This window comes from Agelaius tricolor, unplaced genomic scaffold, assembly GCF_023055355.1.
Source record: "Agelaius tricolor isolate 1412-34295 unplaced genomic scaffold, bAgeTri1.0.p SCAF_2, whole genome shotgun sequence".
NCBI classification, from domain to species: Eukaryota; Metazoa; Chordata; class Aves; order Passeriformes; family Icteridae; genus Agelaius; species Agelaius tricolor.
The window spans coordinates 13,989,968-14,010,386 of record NW_027269262.1 but is presented as its reverse complement, the minus strand read 5'-3'; the positions used below and the strand labels follow the sequence as shown (position 1 = coordinate 14,010,386).

General features: G+C 40.1%; 1 protein-coding gene across 3 annotated transcripts in view; it reads left to right on the top strand.

Moving 5' to 3' along the window:
* Nucleotides 1-20,419, top strand: part of CDH20 (cadherin 20) — a 118,618-nt gene that overhangs the window by 64,353 nt on the left and 33,846 nt on the right. For 2 of the 3 annotated variants that reach the window (XM_071453534.1, XM_071453553.1), the window contains exon 2: nucleotides 16,700-17,067. In XM_071453534.1, coding sequence (XP_071309635.1) covers nucleotides 16,825-17,067 — 243 coding nt within the window. In that variant the 5' untranslated portion in view covers nucleotides 16,700-16,824. Of the gene's footprint in view, nucleotides 1-316; nucleotides 497-16,699; nucleotides 17,068-20,419 lie in introns of all 3 variants that reach the window. The other variant, XM_071453543.1, reaches the window with a different exon arrangement.

The window sequence follows — 20,419 nt, the reverse complement described above, 5'->3', positions numbered from 1 at the left end:
ATGCTAACATGATCAGGGAAATACCTCGCACACCCACTCTTTCCACGCCCTCTACACCAGAATGGGGCAACTGTTTCCCCAACACATGCATTATTCATTCCCAGCCACCTCAACATGAGTTTGCTATTGTTTCCACTGTCCTCTCATGTAGCTTATATTCTCCCAGCATCCTTTCGAGTGAATGGTGCCTGTATACCTCACCTCCTAGATTACTGGTTCCATTCACACACTGGTGCATCAGTTGAGAAAGAGGCTAGATCGTCAGACAAAGAGTGTCTGATTGGTTTGTGATGATGTCTTTTCTTTTTCCTGAAAGTTGCTGCATGCTGTAGTACAAACCAGACTTGTTCTTTGGAGTGGGTTATGTTGAAAAGAGGGCCGAGCTGCTGAGGCAACCTGTTGTACACATTGCCCAGAAGAGCACAAGAGAAATGCAGTGTGTAAACTGAGCTGCAGCAGCAAATGAAAGAACAGAGAAATGCAAACATAGTGAAAGGTACGTTGTAATATTACTATTTATTTTTCTCAGCGGCAGAAAGTACAATTTCTCTATTGCTTCCTATTGTATGCAGTGGATTGCTCAAAACCAGGAAAGATTTTAAAAGCATTGTATTTTTGTGTTGGTAAGAAACAATTCATACGTTATGTTCTCTAATATGTGGACAAGCTGTCTGAGGCAGTGCTTCAGAATTATTTGGTAGCTGTTTTTTGCATTCACTGGTATCCATATAAGAGGCTCAGAATAATTCCATTATTTGCTCCTTATAGTCTGTTCAAGGAGACTGGAAGTTTAGACCTAGGCATTACTGGAAAGTGACAGTGACATGGCCAAATTATTCTTAAACTGGTTGCAAAACTCTTCTAATTGAAAAGATGTTTTATAAAAAGGCATTAGGCACATACATTTCTATTTGTGCATTCAGAAAATTCTTGTTCAAACAGCTAATCTGCATGTCTTGAGTGTCTAGATGGAAGTTTATATTTGGAAGTAGATTAGACTGGCACTTATGCAGAGCCCGGACTTCTGTGGTGGATTAAGATTGATTACAGTGACACAGAATTTCATTTTTATTTCAGTAGAATTTTAAAATTTCCTAGTTCACATAACATCAAAGGCGTCCTTCTAAATAAAAATCCATGCAATGCTCTATCTGAGGGCATATCTTATTATGTACAATATAATCAGATTGATATAGTATTGCATCAGAAACAACACAAGCTGTTTTGAAATGGGCCTTGTGGGAAAACAAAATAGGGGATATATAACAATGTATGTGTTTCTTTGAAGAGAAAGAAGAGTTACAGTGAATGAAGCTCATGCTAATTAATAACGTTGGACAGACACTGGTTTTTTCTTGAAATACTGAATGAATATTAAACCAGAAATCAAAAGTTTTATTGTCCTTGACATATTTTTTCCAAGTAACATTGTTCACATTTTACTAGTTTATTCAGTTTTTTTTCATAGCAAAATGACCAGGAACTACTGCTACAGAGTCCACTCTCTGAAGTTGATGTTGTGTGGGGATTATCATTAAAGAATAAACTCCTGCATTTTTTTTTAAAGGCTGCAAAGACAGGCTGCCTGTGAAAATTCTCTGCAAGCAAAGCAGTGTGGTCCCCATGCATGGGGAAATCCTCACTTTCCTCCTCCTGCCTCTGACACTGCATGAGAGGCAATGATTATCTTGCTGCTCCACTGGAGCCATCCCCTCCAGCTCCCCAGCCAGCTACACTCCTCACACAGTGGACTGGCTCTCTATCAGGGGGTCTCTGAAAGCAGAGCAGGAAGAGATTCTGCAGTTCATGGGGCAGACACTTTCCTCTGCCTGATTTTTGCTGTACAAACTCTGCAGAGCTTCCGTCCAGGACAGGCACTGTGGGGTCTTTCATCTCCATTTCAGAATGGTGGAGAGGATGCAAGCCAGGCACCCACCGGGGGCCCACTGCCATTTGTAGGTGCTTCTCAAAGCTGGCATCCCTGGCATGGTCTCTGCCAGCTGGAGCAGGTGGGAAGTGCAGGCAGGCAGAGTGGGTGCAGTGGACTAACCACAGCTCAAGTAATTTGCTGGTGGTGCTTGAGACTGCCTGTGTGCAGAACTGGCACAACACAGTCCTCCACATGTCTGTGTCACTCCAGCAGACTGCAATCTCCCTATATCAGTTTTGCAAGATACCACTTCTCTATTTAAATCCTCTAAAAATGCAGATGTTTGCTGAGGCTTCCCAAGTCAATCACAGTCACTGGTTTATTACTCTACCTTCAATATTTAACTAGAAATTATCAGCAACTGACTTAATCAAATCTGATCATTTCTTCAGTGCATCACAAACTGTGGATTTAAAGGTGTCTCATAACTCCCTGCCTTAGAGCTGGGACGTGAGCTGCATGCATCTTTGGTTTGCTCTTCCTGGTATTATCAAGTGATGCATTTTCATAAGCACACCTCATCTCCTAGGTAAAATGGACACTGTGCTTTCCATATGCATCATATTGTATTAAATTATGTTATATCCCTTTATAGTATATTATATAACATTATATTATGCTATTTAATTTTACTTGAGTGAAATATTTAGAAACCCAATCCCCTTATATTATGGAATTGGAGATCATTTTGGCACTAAAAAGTAGAAAATTTCATTTAGGCTACATTTTGCTTATTATCATGTGATTGGCAAGAAAAATATTTCTTGAAGGAAAGATATTCTAGGGGCTGGAAAAGAGGTGATAGATTTTTGACAGGTAATACTATGAATTTATATTGCACATCCATCCCCAGGAATGTCACAGTAGTATAAATAGTATCTGAATAAAAATTTTAGTTTCTTGATACATATTTTGTGCCTGCCGTTATTCATTATTGATAATGAGACAATTAATAGGCTAATGGTACAATATAGGCATTTAATTCTCCCATTTCAATGCCAAACCTACAGGTGTACCTACAAAGTATATAGGTAGGTGTTGTAATTCTTTTATGTCTTTCAAATGCATCTGCAGAACAGTAGGTCATATCTTCATGGCTCTGCTCACCTGAATATTCTTACTGAAGTACCCTGGGAGGTACAGATGAGCCAAGCAAGTAAGATTTATCCTGAGCAAAATCTGTAGAAATCTAGAGACTTGCACAGAAGCTTTTTTGGGAAAAAAATTGGTTGGGGAGGGAAATTTGGTTCTTATGCGTATTGAAACCCTTCACATTGAAACATAGCAAGTCCAAGATCAAATGCAGTAATGTAAAGAGCATCACTGTTAGACATAGGCCAAAAGTAAAACAATCAATGCCAGCTTTAGGTGGATTTATATAAACAAAAAAGTGAGTTTAAAAGAGATGAAAAAGAACACTTTTACTCTTACAGAAAGTGTCAATTTTTAAAAGGCAGAGATACCTAGGGTCTCTTTTCTGTGTTAACTGCCTAATGCAAAGAAGCATTTCTTGCTGTGTCCCGTGATGCTGTACAGCAAGATAGGATGAAGTCACTGGCATTCAAACTTTGTTTTATTGAAAATACCTTGTACTTAATAGGAGGGGTCACTTAATTATTTTTGCTTGGATATATGGATGTGAACCTATTCTCAGAGGTGGGAATCAATGAGGAAAAATGAGTAGATAGTCCTTATCTTCTCTTATAGGGATTTAAAAGGCAATGGGGAATAATAGTCTTTTACAAAGCTGCAGGGAGTTTGGCCTAGTTAGCACTTTTGTATGCTAACTTAGACTTTAATAAAGTATCAATTAGCACATGGAGAATCAGAGGCTCCTTCTGAATCAATAGAACATCTTTTGATGGTCATTTTATGAAGTAAGGAAGCTCTTCAGTGTGGTTAGGGAGATTACAGAGTAGCTTGCAACACAAAAGTCCTTATATTGGGATCGAGGGTACAACCTCCTGCTTGACAGGATAGTCTCTTTTAAAAGAAACACCATTTAAGCATACAAAGCTCTGGATCTGATTTACCTGTCATGAAATTACTGCTGTTACAGAAGTGGGAACCTTCCAGAGCAAACAAAGTACAGCTGGAGTAAATGCTTTATTCCCCATTAGCCCCACAGTATGGCAATCCTGAACAAACACCTTCTGATCATCTCTTCCCTGGAAAGAACCATTTCTTGTGATGATCAAGAAAAGCATGAGGGCTCTTTTCTTCATTTTTTTTCCTAATTATCATAAGAAACACTGATCATACCAGGATTCATTTGGTATGTTCACATAAACCTAACAGTATTATCCATGCCTGATAAGGTTTCTTTCTACCACACAGTACAACCAGCTGGTTTATTTGAGTACTCACGCAGTAAACACAATTGGAACATGTGGATTCAGCCTAACAGAGGAGGAGACAAAGAGGTGGAAAGATCCAAAGAAATTATAGAGTAGACTAGATATAATGAGCCTTCAGATGTTTTATTTTACATTATAAGATGTGATTTTTATTTGCATTTCAGAATTGTAGAAATGTAGGACTTTTCCAAATTACTTCTGTCTTTTGTTTCTGATGCAAAATCAAAGATGACCTGAACAACTTCCAAGATTACTCTCAAGCCTTTTCTTAAAAGCTAAACAAAAAAATGAGATTTCACAATTTCTATTAGTCACCTGTTCCAATTTCCACCCATCTTGTTCTTAGAGGTTTAGTGTGCTTGTAACCTAAATTCTTCTTGCTTCAAAATAGGCTTATTTCACCTTCAACTGTCCTGGAAACTAAAATGTATATCAGCACTCTTCTTGTTATACCTGTTAGTATGCATTATACTTTTTTTTAATCTGGTTTTATGCCCTCACCCAAATCTTGTTTTTCCAGACTCAGAAAATACAAATTTTAACCTTTTAACCAGTCCTGTTTTTCCACACCTCTGCTAAAGTTTCTTGCTGTTTTCCTGGCAACAGTTTGGGAGTCTGTCCATGTCTCATTTTCAGCTGTGAGGTGCTGCCTTTTTTATGTTGAGGTTGCCAGTAAAAATGCTCCACAGACATGACACAAGAAGCTTACCCAGCATCCTGTGGACACAGCACAGAGTGGCGTTTTCCTCCTTTGGAACAACCCTTGCAATAGTATTGGCTCCTATTCATTTTGTGGTCATCTCCTTTCCTACAATGCTGACTCATAGGCTGTTACTCATCTCTCTCTATACCTGGGCATTTGATTTTGCTCTTCCAAGGCTTGTGTTTTTCACTTGTCCTTATTGAATTTTCTGGTATTGATTTCCAAACATTTCTCCAGTTTGCCAAGATTTTGAATTATACCCCCATATTCCCAAGTGCTTACAAAATCTCCCAGCCTGATGTCCTTCTCACACTTTGTAACTTTTAGCATAACCATTCAGTGTTCTGGTCACGAAGCAAAACCCTGCAAGACCACTCAATGCTGACTCCCAGTTTAACACTGAGCTGCTGACAGTGGTTCTTCAGGTTGTTTTCTGGTCTGTCACTGTCATTTCACCTGGGTCTTACTGCCCTATGCTGCCTTTGACAATGAGTTGTGGAGCTGTGTGAGACATTTCACAAAGGTCAAGTTGTAATGCATTTCTCTCATTTCACATAGGCTAGGCCAGTTATCTTAACCAGAGAGTTGAAAATCAGTCTGGTTTTGTGGTCAACTTTTTCTTCACACATGTATACATGTTTGCAATTCCCTAGCACCTTATTATCCTCTAGATGCTGAAAATTTGCTTGTTGGTTCCAGTAACTTTCCACATAAAGTTATAATGAAGAGTCTGTAATTCACTAATTCACTGGTTCCTCTTCCCCACTGCTCCCTTCTCCTTAAATATAGTATAATAGTTTTCCTCTGCCAGTCCTCTAGGAACTCACTTATCTTCTGTAATCACATGAAGCTATTCACTAATTTTGTCTATTGCTTTAGCTGGTTTCTGAAGTACCTGAGGGAAAATTCAGTGTGGACTGATTAATTTTGCAAGAGATTTCAAAAATGTAGGTTATATGACTTGAGAGAAGACAGAATATAATATATAATATCCCATCAATTTTCACTGGGCACTGTACCTGGCTTTTAGCTATGATGAAGTTGATGAAATAAAAATGGATCAATCTATGTCTTCATGCTTCCCCCAGATTTAAAAGAGAAGCTGAAAAGCTTCAGAAAAAGGCTGGAGGAAAAAAAGGGAGAAACTGAAGGTAGTATTTATATGGCTACATTTTTTTAAAGAGAAAAAAAGATTCTTCAGTCAAAAGGAAGAAATCAAAACTCACGCTTCAGTGCATAAACTGATTACAAGGGTCAGCAAGGAATTGTTCTCACCATTTCCATCATCTCACAACAGTACAGTCTTATTTTTTATGGTTAACTAAAGATTATGTATCAAGCAGTATCACATTATTGACCTCAGCATTGAGCACTAGTGCTTATTCCCATTGTTCCTTTTTTTCCACTTCTTCTTCCCCTCTCTGAAACTTCAAATACAAAATATGTAATTAATCAGACTTCTCCAACAAGGAGGAAGAAACAAATTACATCAAGTGTGGAGTTTTCAGCTTTAACTTGAAGCAAAATTTCTGTGTATAACCATCTTTCAGGCAAATTATTAAAGTATGCATGCATGTCTTTCACATCTCATACATTTTCCCAACAATCTGTAGTTCAATATCTAAGAAAAATACCACTTTTCTTTTTTTTACACGTTGTCTCATTAGGATTTCACTTGTACCAGACTAGAAGACCACTCCATTTCCACTTGGGATGTACCATTTTTCCAGCTTCCTGGTGTAATCCTCTTTGCTGCTATTAGTCACAGCTATTCTGATGTCAAATTTCTTTTGTCAGAATTTCTTTCATTTCTGAATTATCTCTTTCAAAGCATGTGAAGAGGGAGTTTAACTATTTGGAAGTACCAGCTACTGGCAATTTCCAAAGGCAAAAATCTCAATACTAGAGCAGAGATCTAGTTTGACAAGCCCATCCTGGTGTCTCAAAAGATTGCAATGCAGAACTTGCTGATAAAAAGGCAGATCCATAAGTAAGAAGGAATACATCTAGAAGGTATGTAAGAAGAATCTTGTTGCTGAAGTACACATACAGATCTAAGAAAGGATCTTCAAATTATTTGAGGGGTTACATGAAGTAGCTACCAACAGTGGGAGAAATGGGCTTTGATGTCCCTGCAGTTGCTGCTTGTAGGGTTTCTCTGTGTTAATGAGCTGTGTTCAGGGTCATTAGTTCTTTGTACACTGCCGATGTCTCCCTGCCTAAAGAGGAGGTGTGCCTAAATATTGAAGAGGCACCAAATGACGTTTTAGTGACCATCAGTAGCAGTGAGTGAAAGCCATACATTACCTTCAGGTCCATACTCAAAATTGCATTGATGTGCTCTACTGACTGCTGAAAATGCTTTAAAGCAGCAGGGAGGCCCCTAGAATCTATACGTGAATAAATTTTTTCTCTAAGACTTTTAACAAGTGAAAAGGAATAGAACTACAAAGCCTGGTTTATTATGGTAATGTCTTTCCCTCATATCTCTTCCTTCATACACAATAATTACAGCTCCTTACAGCTGCCTTGTCATAACAGCTAGCATACCTCAGTTACTATGGCAGAGCTGCATGCAAGATGATCCCTTAGCCAAAGAGATTGTATAACTGCCCGCACTTTCCTCATGGGGACATTAACCTGGTTCTCACTTCTCAAATAAATCTGCTAATCCCCAGGGAGCAGATAGAAATGCTGGGCAAACAGTTGAACCCAATCTTAAAGGTCTTTTCCAACACTAATGATTCTATGATTTTATGAAATACAGTAATCCTTGGGATCTCTCCTTTCACAAAGCTAAGAGAATATCAGTGCAATTATATTACTGCATCAGCTCATTTCTTTGGGAAATCAGACTCAAAACAGCTGCAGAAGATTCTCTCCTCTGAAGGACAGCAACCAGATGGCTCACAGCAGATAATGGAAGGATGGGAATTTTGGCCAAAAGCACCTCAGCTCTTACAAAAGCTGCTATTACATCACCATTACAAATTGAATACTAAAACAGATGGAACACAGGGTTTTGGATTCTTCTCTGAACGATTCACCTGTAACAAAATGACAAGCAAAGAGTTTGCCAGCAAGACAAAAGATCTTTTATATTCTAATAAATGCTTGTTTTGCTTAGCCATTAAGCAATCCAGACAGAGGAAGAGCTTCATCTAGGATACTCATCCTATGAAATGGGAGGCACTGGGAAAGGTGGAAACATGTCCCAACAGTGGATTATGAAGAAGATGTAAAATAGATAATACATACTTCTTTGTGAGGGGTTGGTGTTGTTAGAGCATGTCACATTTACAGAGGACTATCAGATAACACATTGCACACACTCTTCGTGGAAACTGCAACAGCTGAGTTTGAAGACCAAAACCTAGAGGCTGGCAAGCAAAGCACATGAGGTTGTTTTTCAGGCTTTATGAACCTTTTGCTTGCTGTCTTAGAACTGGGACAAATGAGGTCAGCACACATTTATTGCTTCTTACTTTATTCTTGCTGCTTGAAAGTGTCCTGTAAAGGCTAAGCACTCATATTCTATTGTTTCTAGAAACACTTTGAAGCTAGGTGATAAAAACAAGGTGGACTCTAGTATTTCAGAGAGAAAATGAGGCTGTAAGACTTCTGTTTCTTTTGCTGGCTTGGTTTCATATACTGTAGTTTGGAGATGACTTGAAAATGTTCATCCTGTTGGTTAGTAGTGTATGTCCTCATGCTCAGACAAGGCAATCAATGAGATCAGGGGAGGTGCAGGTGCCAGTGTTGTACTGCTGAGCAATGTCAGAGTCAAGAAATGGGAATTAGAGGAGAGATTTTCACCTTTAGAGCACCTACAGCTATTTTCTAAGTTAATTTAAAGACTATCTTTTCCCAACAAAAAGACACCATTAAAAACAAACAAACAAAACATCAAAAACCACAAACAGACAAACCAAAAAAAAAAAAACAACAGAAAATCCCACTATCCACTAAATGCCAGTGGGTGCATACAATAATTATGAGAGATGGCAAAATAATAATTTCTGGTTACAAAAAGAAATTACCTGTTCACTTCTTCATCTTCAACAGCTGCTTTTGGAAATGGGTTGGGGTCCATTTCTAATATGACAAAATGCCGTATGAAATGCCAAATTAACAAGGAACACAGTCACAATGAAACTAGGAAATTGTCTTCATCAGCAACAGCACAAAGGCCCTTGCCAATCATTGGTTTTGATCTTCATGCATGGGAAGAAATATTACCTCTACTTGGTGCAGGCAGACAGCTGCTTCTCATATCTGTCACCAGAGAGGAGATAACACCTTTTCTGTCTTTGGCATTTGGGGTTATCAGAGAGCCTTATCAACTATCCAGTAGGCGTGGGATAAAAAAAAGATAATTTTTCACTGCTACATAGAAATATGTCATATTGTGGGGACTAGCAGACACAAAATGCAATGGTTTGTAGCTAAAGAACATGATCTGCTACCGTAGCCACCATGCAGCACAGGCAGGGACACCTCAGGTTCAAAATACATTCCAGGTGTGCAACAGGAACAGATTTTATCCCATAGCAGGGGAATGGCAGATGCCTGAACTCCTCAGGGGCCTTGAGACAAGTCTGAGCAAAGGCTGCAAAGAAAGGTCACACTTTGAGGAGAGGAAGGACTTTACGGTTTGTTTTGGGTTTTGTTTTTTTTTTTAATCACCATATGTGCTACTTTATATGAACATGAATTCACAATTTAGAGTTATTTGTACAGGCTTTTTGACAGCATGGCAAAAGTAGTCAGGATGTGAGAATTAAAAGGAGTTTTTGCTTAATAATGAAAGCATAATTAGTATGATTTTCATAGGTTTTGTGTATCTTTGCACATCCTTGCTGAAAGAGGGGTTGTTTTATCTGAAATTTATTTGAATTTTGCAGTGTATTTGCAATGCTACACTTAGTTCCTGTTGAAGTTCACTTCAGCAGAGTTAGTTAGACATGCATGGAGCTTTAGGAACAGTCCTGTACTTCTGTACTGCTCTTTACAGTAGCATTTACAGTGCCTCACACTGAGTAAAAGCTGGGGATCAGATCTTCCCCTGATACAATTTATCAGCATAATTCTATTTGGAAATTTTTACTTTGTGATTGTGTGTGTCTTTTATTCTTTTTGATCTTTTTATGCATCTATAACCATAGGGCTGGGATTTATACGATGGGACTCCCTCTGTCATTCTGTGGGATTTTTCGCTCTGCAGACACTCCAAAGCTTTGAAGGACTTCAGATCTTGAACAAAATGAGTTCACTGATATGTCCCAGGAGAGACTGTTGACTAGTCTGTAGATATAATTTTATGACAATGGATTGTATTTGGAGTTAATGTTTATGCACCATATGGTACATTGTCAAATTTCATTGTATTTATGAAGATCTTAATAAAGTGAAGTAAAAATAAAAATACATGTTTAGGCCCAGTCTGTTTTCAAGAAAAGTAACTAGTGCCTCTAGATTTTTCCTTTTAACTTAAACTTGCCCAGAAAGTATAACAACAGGTAATAGTAACAGTAGGACTGTCCTGGGCCAAAGATAAAACATAGGAAGTTCTGGAAGTAGTGCAGAAATATTTAGGACTATAATTATGCAGCCTGTTTAAAGATAACTAACTTAGGTACTGCAAGCATTAGGATTTCTAAAATCATACAGTTACAGGATCACAGGATGGATCGGGCCAGAAGGGACCACAGTGGTCATTTGGTCCAATCTCCCTGCTCCAGCAGATTCATCCCAGAGCACATGGCACAAAATTGCAACCAGACAGCTCTTACATATCTCCTGTGAGGGAGACTCCACAACTTCTCTGAGAAATCTGTTCCAGTGCTCAGTCATCTCCACAGTAAAGAAATTCCTCCTAGTGTGCAGGTGGAACTTCCTGTGCATCAGTTTCTGCCCACTGCCTCCTGTCCTGTTGCAGGGCACTGCTGAGCAGAACCTGGATCCATTCTCTTGTCTCTCTCCCTTCAGATACTTATAGACTTTGATGAGGTCCCTCTCAGTCATTCTTGAGACTGAGCAGGCTCAGCTCCCTAAGCCTCCCCTTGTAGGAGAGATGCTCCAGTCCCTTGATCATCTTGATTGCCCTCTGCTGGACCTGCTCCAGGAGCTCCATGTCTCTCTCAAACTCGGAGGCCCAGAAATGGAAACAGCACTCCAAAATATAACCTCACTAGGGCTAAAAAGGAGACAAGTCAGGCATTAATTTCTTAAGAAATGTTAGTTCCTGGATCAGCAGAGCCTCCGTCCTTGGTGGGTGATTTAAACACCCATTGTGGTGGTGTGTCTGGTGCATAATACAGCCTACAGCTGCTTACTGACTGGTGCTCCTGTGGGCTTATTGCAAAAGCATCTTATGCCAAAGCAACAGCAAATGAGGGTACAGGAGCCCTAAGAGCTAATCTGTGAAAACATAAAAGAATAATCCATTTCATGGTGGGTAAAAAACTGCACAGTACTCCCACTTCCACCTTGGTTTAAAATATCAAAATTGAGAAATTCAAGAAACAAAGTAAATAGCTTATTTGGAGAATTCTTTTTAGTCAAAATTAATTTCTTCCTACTGTGGTCATTACAAATCCGTTTAGTTTCTTTTGCAAAATACTGGAGGGAAAATCTTTAAATGTGTCATTCAACACAGAAATCATTTTTCTTAGCATATTCCTAGTGCAGTGTATGTGCTACTAAGAAGCATGACATATTTGAAGTGTTTACTTAAGTATCACATGAATTTGTGTACTCATGTATAGAGAAAATGGAAGGGGGAGTTTAATACTGGTTGCATCTCTTCCCCACTTTCTCAGTGTAATACTACAAATGAATTGCTCCCACTCAAGCCATGCGCCTGCATGGGTTCCACTAAGGTCTGTAGCATTCTACAAGAGTGCTGAGTCCACACAGCAAAATCCCTTGCAAGGACCAGGCATAAAAGATATAAGCATGTAATTAATTTTATGAATGCAAATAGTGCACTGACTTTCTGGGAGACCACTTGCTCATTGTGATGATTACAGTAAGCATGTCAGTAAAGCTTTTCAAGTCTGAGCTTTTTGACTATAAAATCCTTGGCATTTATGTAAATATGTATTGAGCACAATACATTTCAATCCCAGTGGAACTCTCTGGGTGCCCATATGGTCATCCAAACTATTAATGGTTTTATCCTTTTGTTGGAAGTGTTGTTCTCTTCAGAATTAACAGGATAAATGGGTCACTTGCAAGAAATGCCAGAAGTTGGTTCTGGCAGTTATTTCATTTTCCTTTTCATCTTTGCGCAGAATTAGCTATTCAATTAAGAACAACTTAATTACAGAACAAATATGTGCTGGGGAAGGGGGGAATGTCTGTAGAATTGGAGCATGAAGAGTAGTTCACACTTGCAATATGCCTACTTTAATTTGCAATACAGGCTAAAAGAGAAATTAATATTTTCATTGGTGAACTCTATTTTTGTAGAATAATTAGGTAGTTCCTTTGTACCATGTATGGACCACAAGTAGCACAAAGATCAATCAGATCTTCATGGGTCTTTATGAAGCCAAAAGTTGTATTGGTAACTGCTGACTGACAAAAAAAAGGATTTTCAGCAATGCTTGCAAGGCAAGAACAAAGTAACCTAAAGAACCGAATTGATAATCAAATATTCATCACAAAAGCAGGGATAAGAAAAGCATTCACTTTGGGTCAGGGATATAAACTGCACAGATACACCTACATGTTTTACCACAGAATAGACAACTGTGAGAAACAAAATGAAACATTTAAGTTATTCTTCAAAAATAAAGCACCCTCTGCAGAAATCTCACAGATTTTGGTCTTGTAGTTTTGCCAGGCTCAATAATTTTTGTGTCTCAGCAAGGAAAACAAGATTTCCCTCTCTCTACTGCCTTCAAATTCTTTGCACATCCCCATGCTGAGTCATGAATTGCGTTTCTGTAATATATATTTCATATGGCAAGCAGAGGCTCATCAATTCCATCTTTGCCACAGATGGTTGGCTCAGGCTTGGAGGCAGATTCTGTTCCTTGCAGGGAATCAGGGGGACCCATCATACAGCAAGGGTTACTTGGCCTTACTGACTGAGGCAGAACTGAACTTTTAATGTTCCCTTAATGCAAATTGTTTCTTGGAGCCCTTCAAAATGCATTCTTAAGGAAATCTGCAAAAACCACTGTGGACCATCAAAGTCGAGAGACCCCACCAAGCTAATACACCCCAAGCACCTGGCTCTTATCCTAACCAAGTGTTGTGTCTACAGCTGAAGTGACCCTGTACTCATCCATCACACTCATCTGCATGAGTCCTCTGAGAGACTCAGTCACCCATGGCCTTAACTCTATCTCAGCCATCACTTGTGCTACCACACAGCCCAAACCCTAAATGTATGTGAGTGCCTTTTTACGCCACTCAGAAATGCATTCCTTGGCCTGCAGGCCTTGCAGATGCAGAAGCCAAGAGCACACACCTGGGGTTGGTGACACTGTGGGAAAGAGGACCCAGAGAGATCAGCAGCACCTCAGCCCAGGAGTTAACAGAGGCCTTTTTCATCCCTTTAACACCAGCTGAGGACCTGAGACAGAAAAAAATGTCATTCTCCTTCAGTCTTGGAGAGGAACCACTGTGGACTAAACATTTTTATTAACGGTATCAATTTGCCCTTAGGTGAGGAGCAAAATGCAGTGAGTTTGATCCTGCTTGCTCATAGTTTTGGAAAGGCATGAGAAAACAGAAACTCTGCTATTAACAAAAGAAAAAAAAAGAAAACAAACCAACTCTGTTCCACTTCAATACTACTGTTTTCTTCCATTTCTACAAAAATATATGACCATGTCGCCATGGGCTGGCAGTAAATGGGGAAATTACTGGTACTCAAGGAAGGAACATCCTTTTACAAGACTTTACATTACTTAATGGCAAGTTTCCTGACAGTTGCCATACCCCAGAATAAGATTGCATCGGGAATAAGAAATGTTCTTAGGGATATTGCTGCCAGGGACCACTGAGTCGTACACTGTTATCAAGAAAGCTTCCTCATGGAACTGCACATTCAGGTGGCAAAAGCTGTTCTCACAAATAGCCTGAAGCATTTATATCACTCCTCTTGACCTTTTTTTCACTGCTTTTACTTACCTGGCTTCTTCCTGATTTAATGCACCTGTGGATGAAAAGCATCCTGATGATCAGATTTCGTTTGCTATTGCCTCCTTACAGGTATACTGGTAACTCTGAAAGTTCATTTAACAATGTCTTGATACCTTGCCTAAGCACTGTTGATCCTTGATGGCCGAACATAATTGCAGGAAGCACCTGACACCATTAGTTTTGAATTTGTGGTTTGAGAATTCATCTACAAACACAATTCTGATTGCCACAGGAATTGGTCCATTGTATTGTATCACCTCTTTGCCACATTAACAAAAATGCAACTGATCTGTGCACTTGGGGGAGTTTCTTAAAGCAAAAACTCCAGGTAGGACCTTAGCTGCTGGATCATAGCCTGCTCACAGTTTCTCTTCCCGTTGCAAGGTGTTTTCCCTCAAATTATATTGGGAGGTGGTGGGAAGCACTTCCCCACATTTACTCACTAGCAAAACATGGATTGTAAATAATGTCCCCCTGACATTACTAAGAATAACTTGTTGTTTAGAACACACCAAGAACATGGGGGGCATATTTATGAGTGGAGGGCTTCAGCTTTCTTTCCCTCATTGTAGAGGTGTGTTGGAGGTTTGGAGCAAAGCCATCGCAGGACAAAGAGAGGCAAGCCTTGCACACATAGCTCTTGGACATAGTTTTCCTATGGCTGTGGGCATCCAGCAGGGACTGTGAGCCATGTCCCTGCCTCTCACAAAGAGCTGAAAAACTTCTTCATGAAGTGACAGACACACAGACATTACTGTGGTCCTTCTGGGCTTGTACTGCTTAGGGTAAATTCCCATTCTTTAGCTTTGCAGACAATAAACCCTAGCATATTATGTAGCCAGTATCTAAACAACAAGCAGTTCTGGACATTGCTCTGCTTAGAAGGATTTTACCATGTTCTGTGCTTATAGTTTTGACTTTCTTTGTCATATCTATTCAGGCTTAGGTTGTAAACTTTTTCAAGGTAAAGGGCCCATTAGTTTGCTACACTTTACAGCTGTATAGGTTAGCAGCACTGTGTGGTCATACTCCTGGGCTTTATACTTGGAAACATTATTTTGTGTAGAAATTAGTCTTAGATGGTCATTTTATCTCTACTCCCCCTGTGGACATCACTTCCAGACTTATACTGCCCTTTTCAGATTTCAGCCAACATTTGGAAAATTTTTTGAATTTCTGTTTCAGTAGACTTCTAAGTGTACCCAGTTCTCCAGTTGTAACAGCTTTTATGCCAGGGAATTCACAACCATACTCTTAACCATACTCTTCCTCTCTGTTAAAAACACTGCATTTTCTCAGTCTTTACTTTAAAGTCACACAACTGTCTAAAATACTTTTTTATTATTTTGAAATCTTTCAAGGGTTTCAGTTGGAAATATTTGACAGACATCTCGTACATTTATCTCCACAGGATGAAACTATTAACTAAGCCTAAACACCTAAGTGTAGAACAGCAGTAAAAGGAAGTGCAAACTAATGGCTTAAGACTCAGAGCTCCACGTACCTTTCCTAATTAGTCTGTTTGTCATGAAAAATGTCTATTTTTTGTCATGAAAAAAACCCATCCTGTTAGTCATGAATGTTCCTTAAAAGAGCAGTAAAAATACTGGACCAACAGAGGATGTATGGAGTGCTTTGACAGAGTAACTTGTGTGCAGCACTAGATCATTAAGTTCAGCAAAATAGTTGCTAAAGGTTTGCTATAATCCATAGCCTGGAGTGAGGTCACCAACTAAACTGTCTTTATGAGAAGAAAAGACCCTAGACTGATGAGAAAGCGTCCTCTGATAGAGGTCATTATTCTTTTGTCTAAACAGGTCTTTAAGAACTGTGAAAGAAAAAAACGTGTTAGCATGACTTGCTTGGACATAGAGTATGTGGCCATCAGCACTGTGAAACATTTTGTGGGTTATAAAATGATTAACTGACCATTCAAATTCTAGAAATGTTGCATTTGTAGCAGCAATCAGTTCCTCCAGTTCATACCAGAGTATGAAACCTAAATTCAAGCAACAGAGAGGCTGAGAGAATAATTAAAGCCAGAAATAACTTGGAGTTTCCAGAAATTATACTCAAGGTTTGCAATATAGCAATAATATCTGTATTTATGTAGACATGTGCGCATGGACGTGTGTGAAATGACAATGGCACAGTTTCCAAACAGAAAGATGGTTGCCAAATATTGTTCTCCAGCTATCATAATTTTCCAGAGTGAACTGTATTTAAATATTCTCTAAGGACTTCTGGTCATAAATATTTCTAAAAAGTATACACTTAACTCATGCCAATCAATATCATAAAGCAACCCTACAGCTAAATTAGCAAAGTCAAGAACTCATACTTATTGACTAAACCCTGATATGACTTGTACCTAAAGCTCCAAGTCTTCAGCTTATATGGTAATAGTATTTCTGTTTTCAAAAGTTGTGCATGCTGATCTTACATTTTTATATAGAGGATTAAATACTTTATAGCATATTTGCCTATTGAGAAAACTCATTTGTCTTGAGGAAAAATGCATCCTCTTATGAATTTCCTTTTACTTTACAGGATACTGCATTTCTGAGAACCAGGATCTCTCCTGGACATTTCAAAGGACTACATAGAGGACCTACTTTATTCTCAAGGGACCCAAGTTAATGTGTTTGGACTTTTAAGTCAGTCCTAGTATACGGATGTGGACTTCAGGTAGAATGAGCAATGCAAAGAACTTGTTTGGACTTGGTGTCTCCTTGTATTTTTGGGGACTGATGGACCTTACTACAACTGTGCTGTCAGGAAGTACCAGGCCCCTCACTGAAGGGCAAGAAGACAACCTGTCAGACAAGCTGCATCAGCGTATGAAGAGGAGCTGGGTGTGGAACCAGTTTTTTGTTCTGGAGGAATACACAGGAACTGACCCTCTCTACGTTGGGAAGGTAAGATCCACAGTGGGAGGATGTCTGTAAGGGTGTATCCGAGTATTTGCAGATTGTGGTGAAACACAGGATGTTTCCTCAAGTGCCTTTGCCTTCTTTCATCCTCATTAATTTCACTTCTGCTCCCAAGAGCTTTTGCCCCATGTCACCTCTGTTTGGGAAGAATTTCTGTTTCAAGGGGCTGTCAATATATTTGCCTATTTCAAAGAGATCTGCTGCATCAATCATCATCTGCAATTTGAGGTAGTGTTAGAAAATCTGCAGCAATTTTTCCAGGGACTCCTACAATGTCAAGGCAAAGCAAGGTTATATTGACATATAATGATTAGGAAAGAAAGGAAGAGTTTGTGATCATGCTTCTGTCCATGATCAAGTCAGCTAGAAACTGCAATTCAAAATCAAATTAAGTAGCTAGTTTCCCTTGAAAACTGACATTTTAGTTTTTGTTTTCAGTAAATCTTCAGGGTCAGAGTATATTCTGGCTTACCACATCTTGACTGCAGGTTAATTTTGTGGACTACAGAGAAGTTGCTCCACATCTAGAAGGGTAGATGTGCACCTCATTAAATTCAACATTGAAGGGCCCTATTTTTAGATCCCTTATGCCCCAAGAACCTATCCATCATTACAAATATGTGTAAAATATATTCCTGACCCCATCCTGTACATATACTTGGTAAAATTTTGCATTTACTTTTCTGTGTCTCTTTGAGGAAGAAGTTGATGGAAATCAGACCAGTGACGTCTGTTGTCACAATCTTTCTCACTATAACCATCCTCCTTTTTTGCTTTTAAAGACCTGAATCACTGACCCTGTATTAACCCTGTTATTCGGGGTATTATGGTCAGCGTCAAGTTTGCTTCTATTCTACACCAAGGTGACAAATCTGGACAATAATGCAGAGAGAGTTAATGTGTTTAAGTATTTGAACAATACAATCAAGATTTACATGCCTAGACTATCAGATACAGCTATGAGAGAATACACATAGGTATATATGAAAAATAACTTAGAAAGTATGTCAGAAAATAATTCCTTCACATTTCATTGTTTATATTTTATGAGATATAGGCTCCGGTTTTCTTTCCAAGCTATCCATCTGCAGAAAAAAAAAATATTACATATCCAGAGGCCCAGTTTGGACTCATATTTATCATTCTACAGCCCCATAGAGCTAAACTGTGCTCTCAGTCACACCAATATAAATCAAAGTGGATCTGCAGATTTCAGAAGACCTCCTCCTGATTTATCCCTGCATGACTGACAGCAAGATGTGCTCGCCTTCCTCCCACAGCAATGGCATTACTAGTGATTGCCTCCAGATGAGACCTCATTAGTCTTCATTCATCTGTGCACCTAGCTTTTCAGGTCTTGAGATCTCTATTGAATAAAGAAAGTAATATTTGTTTTCAGGCAATTCCCAGCTTTGGAACAAGGGCCAGACTTATTATTCCATATTCTCAGTTACATCTGAAATGACTTCAGGCTCCCACTTGTGAGCTGAATCTTAGGTAAAACACACATGGGGAGAAACCAGCTCATCTTTTAGACCTGCTATTGTCATTAGGAGCACACATATTTGACACAGTCAGCAGCACTCCTGAGCTTGCCACTGCTCAGCTTTGCCCAAGGGAAGGACACCAGGACAGCAAGACGTTTCCTCATGGCCTGTGCCCGCCGCTCTGAAGCCCAAGCTGTCATCAGGGAGCTTCTCCAAGTCTGCCTGGGCTGCTGGCTGTGCTCGCACCAGGGTGCACAAGGGCTAATTAGCACCCACGGTGAACAGGGCCAATTAGTCCCATGCACTGCTGAGCTGACACAGCTGGATCTCTCAGAAGGCCTCCTAACTCGGCAGAGCTCCGTGTCGTCCCGGCACCAGGGAACTCTGCTGCCAGGAGGGGCCTCTGGGGCTCACACATTCCATGGTCTCCCACCCCCAATGGGGTGGGGAGCAGCCAGCAGAGCAGTGGGATGGGGGCTCTGGGGCTCTGTGAGGCAGAGGCTTCCCCTCGCCTCACCCAGCCTGAGGCACAGGCGCTCTGGAGAGGCAGCAGCCTCCCACAATTCATCACCCGCCTGCATTTGCACTGTCTGAGTCTCAGGGATCCTTGGGAAAGGGGTCAGCAGGGAATAGACTGTGGGGTGAATTAATTGTTCTGGCAGGCCAGAAATTTTTCAGCCCAAGTCACCCCAGGCTGGCTCAAAAATAGCTCTGTAAGGCTTACACAGAGTGGGGCGGAGGTGCAACAGGGCTTTCAGTCTGCTGTTGGCTGCTCACACCAGCCCTCCAAAACAGCCCTGGGTCCCATACCAGGCCAGGCAGGGCCTCTTCTTACTGATGTCACCCACAGCATCCTGAAACATCCTCAAAGCCAGGCCTTGGTTGTATCCATCTGCTCTCTCCAAGCCCCTGTCAGAAGGAGAAAGAATGCAGAGCACAGAGCCAGCTGTACAGCTGGTTCTGGCTGGTTCTGTATGACTGGAACAACCAAAAAAGTACCTTGACTTGAACTACAGGTCCAGGCTTGCCTAATATGATTTCCAAGGCTGCTATGATTCTGTGAACTTCCCTAGACAACTCTTAAGGCAAGGTGCAAAATATGTTTTGGACAGAGAAATGAAAGAAACTTCCTGACGTGAAGTCAGTACAATTTTCCTTTTCTCCAGTGGTCATGATAGTGATTTGAAGTACTTCAGCTTCAGAGGGTTCCTGGTCCTGTCACAGATAAATACAAGGCTTCAGTTTTCCTAGAGGTGGCCGTTATTGGCTAATAGGATGAACCAGGGAAACCAAAGCCCCTTCATTTGCTACAGCAGGTATTTTCCACATTCAATGAGCAGCCTACACTGTGTCAGTAATTGAACTGGGAACACACTTCACCATTTTGCCATGTTGGAGACTCCCTAACCCTGTTTCAAAGAAGCGTTTGAATCACAGCAGCTGAATAAATGAATAAAATGCAACCTCTCTGCAGACTATCAATGTGCATCAACCACACTCACTCCTGCATCCTTACAAAAATCCCCTGCAGGTGCTACCTCACTGGAAGCAGAGAAGGGAGAAGCACATCAAGGATGGAGTCATAGACTCACAGACTGCTTAGCAGATCTGTGTGGGTTCTCCCCTGAGCTGCTCACTGCAGTGCTACTCTCTTCCACATGCCCTTTGCCAGGAAATGTGTCATTCCAATGCAGATGTAACATCCTTATTTTTTTGTACTGTTCTCATCAAAAGGAGCAACGCGGGTTGACACAGTTAAAAACTTCTCAGGAGTTATCAGCTTTATTCCTCCAATAACCCATTCCTTAATATGGAGGAGAAAGTAAAAATTAATTCCTCCTACTCTGTAT